The sequence below is a fragment of the Trichoderma evansii genome (assembly GCF_050947405.1).
Source record: "Trichoderma evansii strain SZMC 28006 chromosome Unknown GGI43scaffold_7, whole genome shotgun sequence".
Classification (NCBI taxonomy): domain Eukaryota; kingdom Fungi; phylum Ascomycota; class Sordariomycetes; order Hypocreales; family Hypocreaceae; genus Trichoderma; species Trichoderma evansii.
In genome coordinates this window covers 561709-580823 of record NW_028145199.1, presented here as the reverse complement: position 1 = coordinate 580823, position 19115 = coordinate 561709, and the positions used below count along the sequence as shown (strand labels likewise).

At 49.0% G+C, this 19115-nt stretch overlaps 4 protein-coding genes across 4 annotated transcripts; all 4 read right to left on the bottom strand.

Moving 5' to 3' along the window:
* Positions 1-323: 323 nt before the first annotated feature.
* GGI43DRAFT_382781 (ammonium transporter AmtB-like domain-containing protein) lies at positions 324-2079 on the bottom strand (the record flags this gene model as incomplete). The annotated part of the gene is made up of 3 exons (XM_083203280.1): positions 324-907; positions 966-1889; positions 2013-2079. 3 exons carry the CDS (start codon positions 2077-2079, stop codon positions 324-326), a joined length of 1575 nt encoding a protein of 524 aa, XP_083061650.1.
* Positions 2080-8163: 6084 nt separating this feature from the next.
* GGI43DRAFT_402287 (uncharacterized protein) lies at positions 8164-11420 on the bottom strand. The gene is made up of 3 exons (XM_083205674.1): positions 11150-11420; positions 10099-11069; positions 8164-10028 (listed from the first exon to the last, which is right to left on the bottom strand). The coding sequence occupies exons 1-3, from the start codon at positions 11234-11236 to the stop codon at positions 8555-8557; spliced, it is 2532 nt and encodes an 843-aa protein (XP_083061649.1). The 5' UTR covers positions 11237-11420; the 3' UTR covers positions 8164-8554.
* On the bottom strand, positions 11421-14077 carry GGI43DRAFT_402286 (glycoside hydrolase superfamily). Its single transcript, XM_083205673.1, has one exon. It carries the CDS (start codon positions 13404-13406, stop codon positions 11889-11891), a length of 1518 nt encoding a protein of 505 aa, XP_083061648.1. The 5' UTR covers positions 13407-14077; the 3' UTR covers positions 11421-11888.
* A 1120-nt stretch (positions 14078-15197) lies between these two features.
* Positions 15198-16844, bottom strand: GGI43DRAFT_382778 (uncharacterized protein; the record flags this gene model as incomplete). Its single annotated transcript, XM_083203279.1, has 4 exons — positions 15198-15587; positions 15650-16420; positions 16476-16717; positions 16772-16844. The coding sequence occupies 4 exons, from the start codon at positions 16842-16844 to the stop codon at positions 15198-15200; spliced, it is 1476 nt and encodes a 491-aa protein (XP_083061647.1).
* Between the last annotated feature and the right edge of the window lie 2271 nt (positions 16845-19115).

The following is a 19115-nucleotide window of genomic DNA, read 5'->3' as shown; positions in this document are numbered from 1 at the left end:
GAATAAAGAATAAAGAAATTCGGTATATTATAATATGAAATTTTATTCATCCATAGTCATTCGCACGAATGGTATCTCCAAAAATGCTCGCACTCTATATAAACCCTGCCAACCCGACTTTCCTACGGGACTGATTCTCCAAAACGCCCGCTGATTCATGGTACCCAAACAAGTAAATATAATATCAGAAAAATACAATGTCGCAATGCGAATTAAAAATTGCCGACGTGAATAATGTCACAAGAAACAAGGAATGGCTTTTGTATAACCCCCCATTGTGAAAAAAGAAAAGAGGAAAAAATACAGAGCATAGAAGAGCAATTTTAATCACGCTTCTCGTTACTCTGGCTGCCTTCGGTGTCTTCGGCGCTCACTGAACGTTCTCTTCCACCGTCGAACAAAGACACGGCCTTTGTCTCTTCCATTTGAGTCTCAGCCAGGCTGGCAGAGATGGCCATATTCGCGTGCTCCTGAATGCCGTGCGTAGGCTCGATCAAGATTGTGCTTTCGTGTGCAGGCTCTTCGCGGTGGGGGCTCCAGGCCAAAAAGTCACGTCGAACTTCGACATAGTCGTATGAGAACTCGCCGTGCTGGTCGTCGTCCATACCAAGGAGTTCGGCTTCTTCAGAGGCGCGCAGCTTAAGGCCAGGAATGAGATCGATGATTTTAGCGATGATGGCGGACATGACAAAGGCATAGGCGGAACCGGTAACGACAGCAGCGATCTGCCATCCAATAAGCTTATAGTTGTGGTCGAGAAATCCACCAATGGCGCCGCTGTTAACTCCATCGAGACCAATGATGCTACCGCTGGCGAAAAAGGCGTTGAAGATGAGGCCAACCATGCCACCAATACCGTGTTCAGCGAAAACGTCGAGAGAGTCGTCGATGCGGATGAGGAACTTGACTGTGAAGATATGTTAGCAATTTTTAATGTGTTGATGACCGTGAAGGAAATAACTTACTCTTGGTGCTAAAGTTACAGCAGATACCAGCAACAACACCCAGGATAATGCTAGCCCAGGGAGTGATGAAGCCAGATGCGGGAGTGGCAGCAACAAGACCAGAGATGGTTCCGGAACACCAACCGACCATGGACCACTTCTTGGCGAGGCGGAAATCAAGGAGACACCAAGTCATGGCTGCAAACATGGCCGTGAGACATGAGTTCCAGCAGGCCATGACGGCTCGGAGGTTGGCTCCGAAGGCAGATCCACCGTTGAATCCCAGCCATCCAAACCATAGAAGAACTGTGCCGAGGGTGATGAGAGAGATGTTGTGGGGTCGGAAGTTCATCATCATCTTTTCATTTCGGCGGCCAAGGACCCAGGAATAAGCGAGAGCCGAGACACCGGAACCGATCTCGACAGGGACACCGCCGGCATAATCGAGGACTCCGTTCTTGAAAGCCCAGCCGTTGGGGTTCCATACCCAGTATGCCATAGGGCAGTAGACCAAAGTGGCCCAGAAGAAGCAGAAAACCATGCTCGGGACGACCCGGCCACGTTCGGCGACGGCTCCAACTGTCAGGCAGGCGGTAACGGCGCAGAACATCATCTGGTAGAAAGAGTAAAGGAGGGCGGGGACGAGAGGGGATCCAATAGAAGGCGTAGCCAGGACTCTCTGGAGGCCAAAGTGGTTGAGGTTGCCGATGTAGCCATTGTTGGAGGTCCCGCTGAAGGCCAGTGAGTAGCCCCAAAAGTACCATTGAAAGACGATAACACTAAAGGACATCATCGTGACCCAGAGCATGGAGAGGGCGGATTTTCGGCGGGCAAGACCGGAATAGAGAAAAGAGACGCCAGGCACCATGATAAGCACCATACAGGCGGCCACCAGAATGAAGGCCTGGTCTCCGGATTGATACCATTGGTTCAGATTTTCGGTCCCTGAAGCAAGGGCTTGTCAGTCATTTCTGATCATTCACGGCCTCGATATGACTTGCATATCGGAGTAAGGAGGCATGTGCTACATGAGAACGGGGTCGAGTTAAAGCTACGGTCGTTACATACTGGGATCACCTCCTTGGGAGCCTGTCCCGTTATACACGGTCGGGGCCCCGAGATGGGCGTAGGACATGATGGGCTAAGCGAAATCCGGGGTTTTATCGAATCGAAGTTGGAGAAGACAGCCACGGGGACCAGGCTGATGGAAGATGAGACGCGGAGATGAGATTGTTCGAAGGAAGCTTCAGGAAAGGTCGGATGCCGGCACAACCAAGGCGACGTCCAGCGAGCCCAACACGTCGGAATGTATGATAAGGTTGCAGAAGTAAGTTGCCGTTGAGGGTAACGTCTGGCTCGACTGGAGATAAGGCGTGCAGGAGAGAGGAAGGAAGATGAAAAGAAGGAAAGGATAGCCGAGCAGACAGAGATAGGAGAGACGGAGGAGAGGCTTAGAGATAACGAACAGGCTAAGTTCTGTTGTATATACTCGCATCGCCGTCAATCTCGCAGGGAGCAGCGGATTCTGTCCCCGATTTCGACAGCACGGCGACAAGCCGCGAGCAAAACGCTGGGCCCATGTCAAGGACCGCCACGCCTCTTCCATTTTTGCCCTCAGCAGCGCAGCCCTGGCGCCCATACTGGAGCCAATTACCCCAGACAGGCCCGTTGAGGCCAGAGATAAGACACCAGGGGTGCGTCGTCTGAGTCTCTGCTGGAGGAGAGACCCGAGCAGTTGATTGGGGGGTGCGATCATCGGAGGGGGCGTGGTTTGTGTATATCATCTCACGGCTGTTATCTTGGGGCGAAGGCTGTGGATTGCTGGGGCTAAGGGCTTAGTTCGAAGCGCGGCGCAAATCTGCATTGCTGAGGCATGAAGCAGAAAGGCAAAAGATAAGAGAGACGAGAGGCAGCAATGCTGTTGACGATGATGGCTTCTCTGAGTAGCGGTCTAGTTTTTTTTTTTTTTTTTTTTTTTTTTTTTTTTTTTTTTTTTTTTTTTTCTTCTCTTTCTATTTTAACTGTGCTCCCATCCTTCCTTCTCGCTATCTGAGCATCCATTGCATCACCCGTCTTCAGGGAAAGAGCAATTGGAGCGAGACCCTGGGAGCAGAAAAAAATGAATCAGGCAAGAGCGCAGCGCCACGAACGTGGATTCTCAGCGCAGATACAGAAATAGATACAAGGTACCTCAAGATAAGGCCAGCCAGAGTGGGCGCGCATTAGTGCTGTAATCGAGATACGTACGACAAAAAGGAAGATACGGTCATTGAAATCGCCCAGTACGTACCTTTTTCGCATGTGGAAGTGGGTTCAAGATAGCGCTATTCCGCATCTGCAGTAGCTCAGAGACAACAATAGAACATGCAAGCGCACCGCATCTTGCTGTGCAGCCAAGTATCAGCTGCGTATCGGTGAGGCCGCACGCAGCTCGCAGGGGCGTATCGATTTTTTTTTTCTAAACAATCTTTTTTTTTTTTCGCTTTCCACTGGGATGGGACGGGTCCTGATAAGCAGCAAATTTCCAACCCTGATCTTTTTCGTACGATTTTTTCCCTCGTCTCTCTATGATCCTTCCATTTCCCACGCTTGATAAGGACTACTAATAAATTGACCGAATATACCCGGCATTATTATCCAGAGGGAGAGGCCATATTACGAATCGCAGTCTTTTTATGTGCCTGTCTCTCTTCCCTCGCAAAAGATCATTTCCCGGCCTGGCCAGCCCGAGACAAGCATAACTCGTGTCCTCTTCAAGAGACAATTGGGCCGACCATCCGAGAAAAGACAAGACAATTCTTCTTCTTTCTCTCCCTACTGCAAGAAGCAAGGGGTGCATTGCATTGTGCCAACCTATCATGTGAAGCTTACTAAGACGCTTCACTCATATGCTTGCTTTTTGCTCGCGTGCATGAAGTACGAGGGACCCAGCTCTGTTCAGCTGTGGCGGCAAACAAAGACGATAGCCTTATTTACTGCTCCCCGTTTGTGAATGCCGTCACTTCATCATGTAAGGCCTGATAAGCCCACTCTTTGGAGCGGGAGCGCCGCCGGCATGGTTGGGGCCTCGTAGTGGGGGAGCAGCGCCCTTTAACCATGCCCTTTTGATCAGCTAAGACAAGCCTCGCCAGATACGCTGGGCAGATATCTGAGCTTTTTACGGCATTCTCATCTGTCAAGAAGGGCGTCCGTGTTCCGGCCGATTCGGAGGGCCCGCCGTTGACACTAATAGTATCTAGTGGCCAGTAACAGTGGTTTCTCATGCGGTGGCGTCAAGAATAGCAATTGTCAAAGTGCGGGTGCGATGAGCCGTGGATTTTTCGGTGCCTAGCTGGCCTATTCTCGGAGAATGGGCATCTGAAGTTGGGCTGGGTGCTTGTTTCACGGTTACGAAGTCGTACTATAGTAGTATCACGAACGCCGTTGAGAAGGCATCAGGGCGGCGCCAGCATCCTGGGAATAACTTCATAAGGCCATTGTCTCAACCCCACAGACAAAACAGGGCAAAGAACACAAGACACCGCCTGCCGACCTTCCGGAGAGGCAAACCCCATACTTTGAATTGATGGTAACGAAGTAATGCCTCACGTGCACATGCCGATTGTCTCCCGATTCCCCCGTGCTGTAAGAACAACTGCAAGGTTCGCATACCCGGGAAAATCTCGTGGCACTCAGCATGGAGCACTAGGCAATAAATTCCATGACTTCCCCAGCTCCGATCCTTCAAGCCCCCGCCTCCCCGGTCGGAACCAGAATGCTATTTGTGCCAATTAAAGATCCTCGGCTTTGCTGTGCACAGGCATGTTTTACTCCAAACTAGGTTGCACATGAATATCTCGGGTATAGACTATACCGGCCGTTATCAGAAGCCTGCCAGCCAATCACGGCTCGGCTTGCTCATTACGTTCGAAAACCCCAATCGGGCGATTTGCGGAGCTGCCAGCCTGCCGTGAGCGTATCGGGCCATCGTGCCGCTCTTCTGGATACGTACAAGCTCGAAGCTTGGTATTGCTTCTGTCTTGCTTATTCTCGACCTTTGCAGATCTCAGGTGCAGAGGATGGCACTATCCCACTTCTTGGCATCTCCCCGCGGAGGCTTGTTTTGCTGTCAAGCTATTACAACTGTAATTATATAATACTACTAGTAGCAGCCAACACATATGGCCATGTGTCCTGTAGTCGGCCAGCTAGAAATCTCGACCTTGATGTGTGTACAGTTTTAGGGTTTACGTGCGCTTACAATCGAGCTGGATACGCCCTGGAAAATGGCCCTGGAAAATGGCGTCAATGTCCTGTGATCGTCTTCGCCTAGATTTAATCATAGCCACGCAAGGGATACAGATGCAGAGACAAGTCTCATCGCCAGTGTTGCCTCCTTCAGACTCTCTTTTAGCTGCCTCTAGTTACTTGTTACATGGCGTGTTGAAACATTGTGTTCTTATTTGGCATTCTAGGAGCGAGTGGGGTAGCTGAGGTATAAACTATAGCACCGGAGGAGTAAAGGAGAACACGTGTGAGTACACACATGTATATTACAGTCTCAGAATCTGATATTAGTATCAAGTGATCAATTTACCTTAGCCAATTTTCGTAGTACCATGAGAATGGCGAGTAGAAACGCATCGAAGACGGAACAGAGCCTTGTGAGTGAACTGTTGGAATACCTGTTGGTTATGTGAACGCTATCGTCCAGAATCTTCACCCGTAAGATGAAGCCAAGAACATGAGGCTTGGTAACCAAGATTATAACTGAATATGGACACTGCTATGAAGACTTTGCTAGTCAGTGGAAATATATACCCCAATATTGCATCACAAATTTAGCGAAGCCACGGTGCCTATCGACCAATATTTAGCTTCCCATGTGGTATTCAAAAATAGAAGAGCTCGTCTTGCTTTGTAAAGCTGGTTCCAAAAACTCCAAAGTTTATTTTATGGAAATGCCTATTAAATGTTCATAATAGACCGCAAATCTGCTTGATTGTTCAGATAGAAGAAACAGAAAATAGCCTTTTGGGGGGGAAATCGGCCAAGTAGAAAGCTTCAGTGAAAGTATACAGTAATAAATAACCCACAGTGGCCGTGAGCTGTATTGCAGTGGCCGAGGTTATTTCCCAGCACAATCGGTTGAGCTGTGGCACTGTTGGCGCCTGGTCACACACATAACCTTCTCAATCAGCGCTGCAAATCGTTTTTTATTTCTTCACATTTTCGCTACGTTGGGACTCTGCATGAATGAATCATCGCTTTGCACGATTCCATGCTTCTACTCCTGTTCTATCATCTCGTGGAATGGCCGGCTATTGGGCTCCAACATTCGCATCAAACAGCATCGTTAGAATGAATACCCAAGCGCTATCGAGTCTCTTACCGCTTCCCTTCCTGACCACACGTTGTGATATTGAGTGATGACTACCAAATCGTGCTAATTTTCTATTTCTAGAGTAAAGTATGCTCGCCGTTGCGCGTACACACCGCCTCCAATAAGGCCTTTCCAGCTCCATAGCCATACAATATAAACGTTCCAATCTGGCCAAAACAACCCCCTCAATTTATCGCAGCTCATTTTCATTCAACAGAGGACATTGCTTACCAACGTACCTACTATATAGCCTATCTATAGCCATTCTCTCTTATTATATCATAAGACATCCCAAGCTGGGCTGCAGTTGAAATTGGAATCTGGAAGACGTGGACTGTGATGGTTTATCTGAGTCCAGCATGTGGGATTTTTGGAACACTGAAGGGACACATCATAGGATCCGAATAGATTCACATTGAGACAAGTCCGCAAACATTAGGCGAACTATTCCAACTAACAATGCAAACTTAACTAGCATGGAAATGAGAAGAAGGCAAAAATATATCATGAGACAAGCTCCGTTGGGTTAGTTGGAGACTCTGGCTGGCAATGCAGGCTTACCCATCACAAAAATGAGAAGAAGACAAAAATGTATCATGAGACAAGCTCCGTTGGATTAGTTGGAGACTCTGGCTGACAAAAGCACCTTTCGCATATGACGATGCAAAGCCAATGTCGTGCCGGTCTCATGACTGGAGTTTGACCTAGGCCCGTTTTTGATGACGGGTTAAGCAATGACGGGCTTAACTCGTGGCGTATGGGCCAACCTGAGGACAATGATGATTATCAATCCATCGGGAGGTGATACCTTCCGGAAAACCTAGCTAGGTTTTCGTTGACTGCTGAGTCCCTAGGCATGGCACCCCCAGCGCGAACCGGGATTTAAAAATGGGAAGAGTCGGTGCGAGATCAAAGAATATTGAAATGACTGCCATGATGGGTTTTGTCTTGAAGACATGAGGAGAAAAAAATAGAAGAAAAGGAAAAGAGAGGCAATAGAAACTTTCCTTTCCCAGTTGCTCCTCATCCAGCCCATCTTGCAGAGAAGGAAAGAGGGATTCAGGACAGATGAAGCATTTTACGGGTAGGTATGGAAATGGGTAAATAATAAGAATAAACAGATACCACGGAATTATCATTACTCTCATAGGCACTGGGTAGTCTTTCGCATTACCTTGATATCGGCTGGTCATCTCCAGTACTCTCTGCTACTATTTTTACTTTTTAGGCTTCCAACCACCTAAGTAAAATTTAACATCTCAATTTGGGCAGGTACCTATTTACAAATGCTGAATAACAGCTTCTCGAACAAATTACTTCTTCATCCTCACAAGCCCAGCTGTGCACTTTACAAAGTGATGTGGCGTGAGTAATGGAATCACCCATGCGGATTTGATCTCAGCAATGAAATTCATGGAATTAGGTAGTACTTCACATCAAGTATCCAGCTAAATTATGTGTAAAAGACTTGCAGCAACTGGCAAGAGGTCAAGCCTTCAAAATATCGTTACAAGTGATGTAAGGATCGATCGTATACAAACAAAGAAACAGCAAATGGGAGAGTTTGCTAGACTCCAATTCTTTGCTTTACTACCCATAGCCATATTGAGATTCTACGCTAAACTAATACTCACCGAAGCTGGACCATCTTACTGGCCAATTGAAGAGTCCAAGTGCGTTCGTAGCTGTTTAGAAGTCACATTACGAGCTCAGAATTGGTACCTGGATATTAATACGTCACCTTCATTTCGATGGATTGGCCACGATGATCTCAGAAGGGGAGGATGCAGATTATGAAAAGTCTCATGGTCAGTGTTCAAAAATAGAAGCGCAAGACTTCAGTTCTCACCACTTATACGATAGCCTACTTAATCAATCTTCATTTCTTCCACATGGATCCGATCAGTATCAGTATATTACACACTCCACGCTTTACATTCACATTCACATTCACATTCACATGCAAAAGGATCTCATGAAAATATAAAATACAAAGTAAAAGAATTTCCGAGACGCTGCTCGTACATGGGATATCAGTGCCATCAAAAAGCGCTGACTTATATACATTGTGGTACCCTAGCAACTCAATCTTGCAAAAAACAATAGCTATAGCTCAAGTTGAACACCGATGGAACGTAAAAAGAGAAAGAAAAAAGAAAAAGATAACAAAAAGACACTAGCTCTTCTAAAAAATTTTGTGAAACCAACGCCGGGCATTCCATTCATGATTCGAAAAAACGAGGGGCTATCAAAAGATGCAAAGTCTTCCCGTTCGATCCTCTCTCATCAGCTCATACGTCAAGATGTCGTGATTTCGGTAATGCAACATCAGTCTGAATCGCTTTGGCGTCGTCGTGCCGTTCTTCATGTGGCTGCCATTTCTACCCTCGTTGCTCTGTACTGGCCCAACCGCCAGCCCGTGCAGCGGTCTCAGTACCGGTCGAAACTTTTCTTCATCTGCTTCTCGCGGCAGGACGTACTCGACTCGAAGGCCGTGATGCCACGTCCCCGCTGTTTTCGACATAACCGGCGATCCAAGTTTGGTTGGCGTGACGAGCAGAACGCGCCCAATAGGCGACCCTGCCACTACCAAAGAGAGCTCTGGGATGTGTACAATTATACTCAGGCGACTAGTTGCGCGGAAATAGGGCCGGATACTTCGCTCGTGAAAACTGCCAAACTTGACTGCGTTTGGACACAAGACACCAATTTCTTGGCAACCTGTCTTATCCTCTCCTCGCAGGCTTCTTAGCTCCAGGTCTTTTTCATACGTTCGAATAAAGTGATATCGTTTAGTCACGTCCTTTTTCTGATGTGCCACTGGTAGCCCTGAGTTTTGGTTGAATTCAGTAGGCCTTCTTAAAAATGCAAGAAGCTGAGCTGAGGATCTGGGGATAGTCTGTATCTTTCCGCTGTGTGGGAAAAATGCCATATCAAGTCGAACTGTTGGTGTATTGAGTTGGTTGTAATTGTGTTGTCCCGAAAACGCAGAATCAAAATTCCTTCGCTTTCCATGCTTTGGTCTTGTCTTATTCTGGTCTTGCGGTACCGGCTCAGGCGTGTCCGGAGGTGAAATAGCATCCTGAAATTCCTGCACGGCGTAAGCAAGCTGTCCAAGTGCTTCATCCAGATCTTGTAGTGCTTGTTGGAATTGTTCTCCTGGGGGTGCTAGAGATGGGGATGAAAACGGCATCAGACTGCCATTCTCATCTGCGTCGATTATCTGCGGAGCCTCCGAAGCAATAATGACATCATCAATGATGGCTTCTCCTTCTTCTTCTTCTTCCTCCTCCTCCTCCTCATCATCATCGTCATCATCGTCATCATCGTCAGCCTCCTCATCAAGATCCTCGCTCTCATCGTGGTCGAATTCATTCATATCGTTGTTTTGATTCTCCGATGCTTCAGGCTCAGTTTCGCTCTCGTCGCTCTCGCCATCCGTAAACCCCGCTGCATTCGCATTATCTACTATCGAATGTAAAGATTCGTCATGTAACATAACTGGAACATAATGATAGAACTGACCAGACCTAGCCCCCGTCGTAGGGGGACATGGGTTGTCCGGTATTGCCGCGAGACATTCTGTGACATTAACCATCGGCTGTGGGCATCCCGATCCTGGCATAAAGATGCTGAGCGCCTTTTCCGGCAGTCCAAACATCTCCTCCACACTGTTGACTGGTAAAAAGCTGGCAGCAGTGAGAGGCAGCACGCCCCATCCCCTAGAGCAAGAGGTCAGAAAATCAACAACGTGCCATCACATATTCATCGGCCAACCAAACGCTGACATACCTGGATGAAGCAGGCCAGAATTCCTCGCTTTGGAGCAAATGATGGTCAGAAGGAGGGACTTGGGCTACGGGTTGGAACATTCTCCAGATATCCGCTATCCACATAGCGCCTTTAATGTCCACGACGCAAACTTTTTCGGCCTGCCCATCTACATCGTCCAAAATACAGACATTAGGAATATTAGATGCCTGCACCCCAAGAGCTATCACTATTCTCCAATTTCGCGCTCTCCTAGGAATCCCCGACTCAGTGCTGTCGCAGCTCTGGCAGCAGTCGCAAAATTCTTGAGTTTTCCGTGATTTCGTCCGGCAACTGGCCAGAGCAAAAGCAAAGACCGTCACCTCGGAGCGATTTGAGCTAACAGCTATGAGACGGGACTTGCGATGAATAGCCAATCCCCAAGCTGTATGACCAACGTTCTCATGAAAGAGAAGCCTCGGTGAGCGGCTGGTGTAAGCCTTCCTTGAGCTCCTCTGCGCTTTGGGCTCGTTGCGTTTGTTCTCAATCGAGTCTGCAATGTCTTTCACATAGTACGCAACAACGTCTCCGTCATCATAACAAGCCAGTATAATTTCTTCGTCTCCGAGGTAGCCGGTAATAATATGATTGATCGTGTGTGGTGTGACGACATCGATAGTTCCTCCAATGACAATAGCTTCTTTACTTGGCTGCGGGTATATCTGAAAGTCTGGAATCTGAGGTATCATTTGCTTGGGAACGCTTCGAGGAACATAGGCGAAAATGTGGCCTTGATACGCAACAAAGTAGAGGTTGTAACCTTGCGATAGAGCAGTCAGGTTGTTCCGGTAGCCCTGCATGCTTGGGACTAGCCCATATATCGAATTATTGGCAGGAGCCGTATTATCGGTATTGGCATTCGGCCATGTAAAGGGCTCCTCGAGCCCCTCCGTGGGCATTCCCACAGCAGCCCGTTCTCGATCCCGGATCGCGCTCTTGGCTTCATTTCCAAACTATTGGAGTGGTCATCTGGATCAGTCTACTATACCCACGCACATCGCTTGCATCCTTATCACAATCAGAATCGACTAACCCTATCCGTAGCTGTTTGTACATAACATTTCCCCACCGAGACAGCGGGAAAGCTAGAGGTTAACAGCCTCTTCGATGGACGATCCATGGTCGTCGAGCACAGAGGAGCCTCGCTGGTGCGGGCTGGCTGCGCGGTCTCGGGACATATAGTGCACGAAATGGTCAAATGAATGTTTAAATAATATATAAGAAAGTGTTGGGGCGTCCGCGTAGAAAGACTAAAAGCTATTTTGATTGTCGGCAAAGGGAAACTTTTTGGGGGGACGTTGAAGGTTTGAGGACTGGGGAATGATGCAGCGGCAGGTACCCCACGTTAACGTTATCGGTGCTTTATCGATAAAGCAAGGGCGCCAGAGCTCGGTCCCGCCAGAGCTTGGTCCCGTGATGGCGTCATGAGGTCGGCGATGGTAAGCCTCACAAGGTAAGCAGAACTTAATATATAACTGTTCATTTTCTGACATAGCAATGTATCATAATAGATAGGTAAGATGATCAAGTAGTGTATGAAAATGCGTATCATCGCCATAAAAGGGCCCCGCTGCAGCTCCCACGCAATGGAATTAGTGGTCTTTGCGTGGAATTAGCGTTAATGCCCCCGTCCAAACGCCTCAAGTGTATATATAGGTATGCATGCGGCTCGTCAAACTGGGTATGTAACCAAATAACTCCGTCCATGATAAAACCAAATAAAGAAAACCAAGCACATCAGCTTCTCTTTCTCAAATCCAAATAATTCTGCCTCATTGCCTCATCAGCTCCAGCAAATCCTTCATTCTATAATCCAGCACCGGCGTGATCCAGTCATCGTGCATCAGCGAGTAAGACTCCCTCGAATTGTCTTTGGGTTTGCGTGGGTTCAAAGCCCAGTATCCAAAATCTGCGTCGATGGACTTGAGATACTTTAGTAAGTTCTTCCAGTAGCGTGCATCTCCATTGGAAGGATCGTTTGGTGCGCCTAGTTCGCCAAACCAGACAGGTGCAACATCGCCCTCGAGCAGATATGCCCAGTTGTGGCGCATCGTCTTGACAAACGACTTGTAGCTCCGCTGGGCGAATCGGCCCTGCCAGCTTCCCCAGCCAGACCACTTGTAGCCATGGGCAGAGTATACGAGGCGGTTATCAACGTCTAGCTTGACCGGCCGTTCCCCAGCGCCCGAAACATCGTTGGCTGACTCGGTACCTTCGACGATGATGAGCCAGTCCGATTTCATCTTTAGCAGCTGGTTGCCGCATTTCTCTGCCGCAGCCGCCCATTTGGACCATGGCATTGTTCCCCAGAGGCCCCGGACTTCGTTGCGGAGGTCTGCCCCAATGACCAATGGGTTGTGCACGAACCGCTCCATGACTGACTCCCAATGCTGTATCCATTCCTCTTCCGTCTGCTTGACCCGGCACAGTGGCCCCAGGTGGTCATTGGACCAGCCAGCATCGCAAGGGTCCGCCCCACAACACCATGTAGCGCGTGTGATATGATTGTTGATAATGACAGCAAGGCCAGCATCCGTCAGGGCGGTTGTCACTGCTTCGAATACATCCATGGCGTGGAGACCCTCCAGATCCGGGTTTGCAAGCACCAAACGGGGCTCAATGATGGGATTTTTCGTGACCAGCTCATCGGCATAGGGAAGTCTGACGCTGTTGAAACCCAGCTTCTTGATCGTCTCGGCAATAGCGCTTCGGTGCTGGACATCGAGACCTCCGGGAACGAAGAGCTCGTCGCTGGCGCCATACCAGTTGATCGATGACAGTTTAAATCGATGGCCCTCAGCGTCGACAATATTTCGCCCCTGCGTTCTTAGTGGCAGCTTGTAGCTCGATATCCATGTCCTCTCCAGGGGAGCTGGCAGGGGCTTCCTGCTGAACAGAAGGGAGTCGCGATCGGGCCTCCACTTGGCATCCAAATCTTGCTCTTTAATCCACAGAACCGACAGGTAGAAGAAGATGGGGATCAGCATGAACAGCATCGCCATCGTACATCTTGGCCGCAGCCGATGCGACCGGCGCCAAAGCTTCCGAGATCGCGATTTCTGCCTTTTCTGCTTCTTCGCCCACATGCGGCTGGCACCGTCGGAGCCTCCCATTGACTCAGGCATAAAATACAGCGGGAGATGCTCATCAGCGTTTGAAGTGTATTGGTACTCGTCCACGGATTGGCTCCAATGCACATGTCGCTCAGATTTGGTAGCACTTGAGCCGCTGTCGCTGTCGCTGCTGTTGCCGCTGGAGAGGGCAGATGCGAGAATCCGCCCAACCGCCATGTCTGTTGTCTTAAGTGAGCGTAAGCTCAAGCCGTTGCTTATACAGCAAATGTAGATCGTCCAAAGGGTCCGTAGAGTAATGCAAAAGACAGAACTATAGTCCCCTCTATTATTTTTTGGTCTATATTATCCCTTTTCTTTTTCACGTTTGTATTGAGGTGTCGGTGGGGTTCATTGATCAAGCGTAGCTGCTCCAGTACAGATGTCGCGTGCTCGCATCCACATCCAAATCCAAAAGAGGCGTTTGGACACGTTGGGTTCGGTCGCTTTCTCTTCGGCGACCTCAACAGACGAAGCTCACACAATCAATCAATGGCCCTTTGCACTCAGGACAAAAAGCAGGGCTTCTCTGGATTGCACAATTAAGAGGGTTGGGTGCGTCGAGAAAACGAGAGAAAGGCTGCAGCTACGGCAGGCCACATAAAGAAGGGAAGATGGAACAAGAATCAAGATCAAAGTGCCCGGCCAAGCTCACACCGAGGGAGATATAAACAAGTCGTGCACCTTTACAAACTGCGACGGAACTGCGAATTCCGCAGTTATCACGTCACCGGCCAATCGCACCTGCGGCCAGGCACAAGGGCCGTTCCGGAGCACCCGGAGAATTGCTGCTGTAGCCATGCAAACACCCAGAAAAGAAGCTGAGGTCCAGGGACTATCCGGCATTGAAGTTGCTAGAGCGACAAGTCGTCCTACTAGTGCAAGTACTTGTCAACGTATGGCAATCGCTGCATATATACGCGTATATATCGCGGTGGCGATACTTTACAAGGTAAGACGAGCGATTCGTGGACGTCGGATCGGGCACCACGCTCCAGCACTCTAACTCTCTGCCCATGCAAGATACATGCCACCCTGCCTGCATCTCCTGGGAATCAAATCTACGATCAAAGTGCTCGGGTAAAAATTGCGTGGATGGGCTTGATTCTTGTCAATTAGGCTTATCTGGTTTGTATTCCAGACATGGCTGATTTAGTTAAGGTATATACATGAAGATGCTGTGTAGCAGTAGCGAATATGCCCCCACATGGAGCTAGCATATTCTTTTCTCTTTCTTGTCCCTTCTCAGCCATCCGCCGCTTCCGGCTGCAGCTTTTAGTTCCCGCATTTCGCATCGCATAATCTCCTCCCTGAGCTAATCATGATGTTTTTATACAAAAGGTTACCTGTGAGCCCAGAAGGTGCAGCCAAACATGTGCCATGCGCAGGTCCTCCAGGGATTTCCGCTTCTTAGCCTCCAGTCATCTTGGAGACTGTCTCCGGGGTATGAGACTAGCCTGTCTCGTCATAATGTCCTCCCCCCTTTTTATGAACTTATAGAAAGAAAAAAGAAATAAGGAAACAAGGAACGGAAGTACAATCCAGTAATATGTACAAAACAAAAGGTTCGACCGTGGCGCCGCGCTGTCCTGCGTCCTAGCAAAGAAGCCATCCGACTGCAAATAGAGATGCTAGATCTCTACGAGATTGATGGCAAAGGAGTGGGTAGAATTATATAAGGAGTTATAAAGAGCGTTATTAACGCAATATCATGCCGCATCGTGAAGATGCTGGGCATGTGGCGTTACCACCAGGGTATAATTGTGGTTCCATGGCTGGCCATGGTTTGGGTATATAAGCAGGAGCTTTGGCAAGTCGAAGCCATCGGTCGCGAGAAGTCGAATCCATCCCTTTCTTTTTCCTCTTAAGAGAAAAAGAAAATCCACGCTCTTCATCTTTCTTTTTTTTTTCTTTACTTCGTGCTCGCGGATCGCTTGTACTTGGTTCTCTTTTGGCCTACGGCCCAGCGTCTTATATGCGGTTCATGGCCAATGGGTTCATCGGCTCGCGGGATTGCGGCGGTGCATAAGTCTGCTGCGCATTCCATTCTGGCACGGAGCCTTGATGCGGCGGTCGCGGGTTCGAATAGGATCGTGCTGGTGCGTTATACCTGGCTGTTTCGCCAAAATAGTCGGGGGCGCTAGGGGCCGCTGAGGATTTCACTGGAGAAAGTGGTGTTACCACAGCGCTCGTATCTCTGGAGAGCATCTCGTACGAACGTATATCATTTTTGGCATCATATCGGGCATCCACCGATACGAATTCCTTCTTTCCTCTGGTAAAAGGAGACTTTACCAAATCAAGCCAGCCGGTAACCATGGTCCATCGACCAAGTAAAAACAGGATCCAAATTCCGTTCAGCTAAATGGCAGTCAGATTAGTCACTACGAGCTCACGGGGTTTCCGGGTTTCTTGGCACTTACAGCAAGTAGTACAAGCACGGCAGAGACTGTCGCCTCGCTGACGACTAAGGAGCCAGCTTGGTTGAGACATTTCGTCTTGTCACCCTGTGCTGCGATAAGGCACACGATCCAGTTCTGGGCCACATGGGGATCGGTGGCAATAGATTGAACAATGTTATCCTGGAAGACGAAGACGACGGAGAAAAAGATGACATCGGCAATAATGATGAGGACAATAGCAATGCCTCGCCATTGAAGCGCAATGACTCGCTTGACACGGCGGTATGCCTGGCGTGGGGACATGGTGACAACACTGTTTGAGTAAGCTGGAAGGCTAGATCCTTCGGTCGACGCGGCATTGTCATTCAGAGAGGCTAGATAAACCTTGACGCAGTAGCCAAAGGTGGTGAATGTTGTGACGACTGTGATACTGGCAAAGATGAGAAGTGGGATCCAAAAGTCTGCCAAGCTGTTTTTGTGGTTAATATGGCATGTTGCGCCAAAACGGAAGGAGACGCCGCTGAAAACCAATGCGAGAACAAGGCCGATGATGGGGATGCCCCATCCAGCGGCCTGAGCGAAAATCATAAAGTTGCGGCCCACGAGAACTTGCCAGCAGATCTGCAGGTGAAGAGATAGAGAGCGAAGGAACGCCCACATTACACCACACCAGCCTCCAAACATCAGCATGGCGCCTGACGCTCCACAGACGCTCAGGGTGTGCATGTCATTTGGAGTGATGGTATCAAAGCATTGGTCTGGCTCAGCTGCAAGCGGAATGACAAAGCCCATCTGAGTCAACTGTCAGCTATCAAATTCTCTGTGTAACTGCAATCTTGCCACCTACATTCATGATTAAGATACCCAAAGTGAAACAGATGCTCAGATAGTGACGATTGGTCTTATCCACAGGCAACACTGCCCATGACAGCAGCAAGAAAACGCAGCAGATGACACTGACGGTTGCGATCCAGTTGGCCACGGTTCCTATGGTGGAGAAGCTGTCTGGATATACCCAATTTGTCATGGGGCACGGCAGACAGCACTCAATCGAGCCCGAAATCGCCTGGCATAATCGGCCATCGACGTCTAGATCTCCGATTAATGGGTTAATTCAATACTACGGCATATGTTCACACTTACAGCCTCCATTGCCAAAAAGGCTTGCATCGACGAATGGCGCCGGGCACAGGTTGATCCCTGTAATGTTGGTCATGGTGAAAGGTGGTGTTCGGAAGCAATGAGAATGATGTCGGAATGTATTCTTCTCAGGGGAATCTCGTTATTCGCTTTTCCAGGTGCGTGTTTGAAGTAGTCTTTTTTCCTTTAAGGGGGAAAAAGAATAATGTGTAGAAGCTAAAGTTGAATAGTTGTCCGTCAAGGAACAAAGTTAAAGAGAGAAGCGCCAATAAGGGATTGTGATGCTGAGAATGTCGTTATGCCTCGCACAGTCAAACAGAGATGTGGTCATATGACTCCAATGATCAAGTAGTTCGAACCATTTAAAGGTGGTACAAGACAGGCGTTTGATGTGGTAAGTCCTTGGGCCAGTCGACAGAAGAGTATCGATGAATAGTTGTGGCTGTGGCGCGCAGTATCACAGCATGGTGAGGCCTGAAAGGATTCGAGGTATGTTGGAAAAAGAAGTCGGGGCTACTGTTACGCAAGACAGTAATAGAGAGCGGTAGTGTCCAAAGACTAAATCGAACGAGATACGAAGACAAGAATACAGAAAGAATCAGAGCTGGCCCCGAACCCAAACGATAACAGACACGGCAGCATTCAAGCATGAATGCGAGGGCATGCGGGTCATAAAGTACTGCCTGACAGAGCAGCCAGATGAACTTCGCATGAGCGAGCTGCCAGGCAAGGAAGCTAGCCTCGAAGCGCAACGTCCAAGAGGCGGGCAGACCCCTGTAGGTGCAGATTGCCGGGGTCTCTCATATTCCTAGTAGGGTCGTGAGTTTTGTGGAGCTGCATTGGCTTAGGTAGCCGGACAGGGGCTGGAGAGCAAATCTTTCGTCCTCCGCACTGGGCCGACTGGGCCATTCAGCCCTTGAGGCGAGGGTACATATGGTGACGAGATATCACAGGGGCTAAACAAGGCTTGCTCGGATTTCTGAGGCCTAACCCAGGGAGAGGCTCCAATGGGTTCTCTCCACTCGCCTCTGGGATATTTCTTTGGCGAGATGCAATGGGGATCCAAGGATCTCACAGGCCAGCTTAGAGCCACCGTTGCTCGCTATTGGGGGATGCTTGGCGGGGTCCTCTTCTTGGTTACGGCTTCTATGTAGTCACAAAATTCTTTAGTGGCAATTAGTATACATACTTATGTAGTGGCAGTGTTGGTCAATCACCAGGGGTGTGTGAATTTGTCGGGAAGAGAGGCGAACCAAGCAGCGCGGGCGCCTGATGACTCCCGGTGGTGGTTGCGCAATCTTAAAGAGACCGGCCATGGAATATTCAGCTGAAAACGCAGTGCGTAGACAGAGTGACACCAGCATAGTAGATCAGCAAATAGAACGTGTGCTCTAGCAGGCCATGTCTGCCCATGGGCCATCAAAGCTGGAGAAGAGCGACCACTTGAGCCTCCAAATATCGACAATCGTGAGAGTGATGACCCCTGAAAAGCGTTCCTGGCAAGTACGCGCGTGGCGGTGGGGCGTTCCCGCGGGAGAAGCTTGAACTCGCCGAGTGCTTCGTACGAGTACGGCAGTACTACCAGTAATAGCAGGAGTAGTAGCAGTATAGCACCTATATATACGGAGCATTTGCATACAAAGCCGCTGGGTCAAACACTTAGGGGCTTTGTCGGGCAGTTGTCCAGGGGCCTTTTCGTCACTCGATCCCACACAGTCTCCTCCGTCCTGAAGGCGAGCGGGGAGTCCTGCCTTGAACTCCACTATGTGAAGGTACAGTAGCTTGAATAGCCTTCTGATTCAGGATGGTTAAGGGCAAAGGTGGAGTGGGGGACAGCCAAGATCACGGCACAGCTCCCAAAATAGGCTATTAGACCCGTGCTGAAGAAGACGATCTCATCTAGCCACTTCTGGGCCATAAGATGCTGGCACTAGTACGACTGGCAGCCATCCGCTGTCACAGACGGCCTATGACCTGTGGCGTTGAACTAGTAACAGATGGCACAAGCTGGCACTTTTGGATGGAAATGAACAGAGCTCGCATGCGAAATCGTCTCTCCATCAAAGGGTACCTCCGCCATAGTTGGCAGATTTTGAGAATCGTTGTGCGTTTCTGCGCTGCGTCTTATGTGTGTTTGAAGGAACCTTCCTTTTGACATCCGTTAGCTGATTGACTATCGCTGACACCGGAGCTAGAAGCATCCGCAAGAAACAAATCTCCATCAAGAAGGTCATCGAGTTCCAAAGCTGCCTAAGAGAGAGAGAGAGACAAAGTTTCCTGGTTGCAAACGTAGTTGCCATCTATTACACTCCCATATATGCCTGTGTTTGCTAGAGTGACATACGGC

Coding starts and splice junctions, on each gene's coding strand:
- GGI43DRAFT_402287 (XM_083205674.1), bottom strand. CDS start 11,236: ATGGATCGTCCATCGAAGAGGCTGTTAACCTCTAGCTTTCCCGCTGTC. Junction 11,070..11,149: donor TACAAACAGCTACGGATAGG/GTTAGTCGATTC, acceptor CCACTCCAATAG/TTTGGAAATGAAGCCAAGAG. Junction 10,029..10,098: donor TTCTGGCCTGCTTCATCCAG/GTATGTCAGCGT, acceptor CTCTTGCTCTAG/GGGATGGGGCGTGCTGCCTC.
- GGI43DRAFT_402286 (XM_083205673.1), bottom strand. CDS start 13,406: ATGGCGGTTGGGCGGATTCTCGCATCTGCCCTCTCCAGCGGCAACAGC.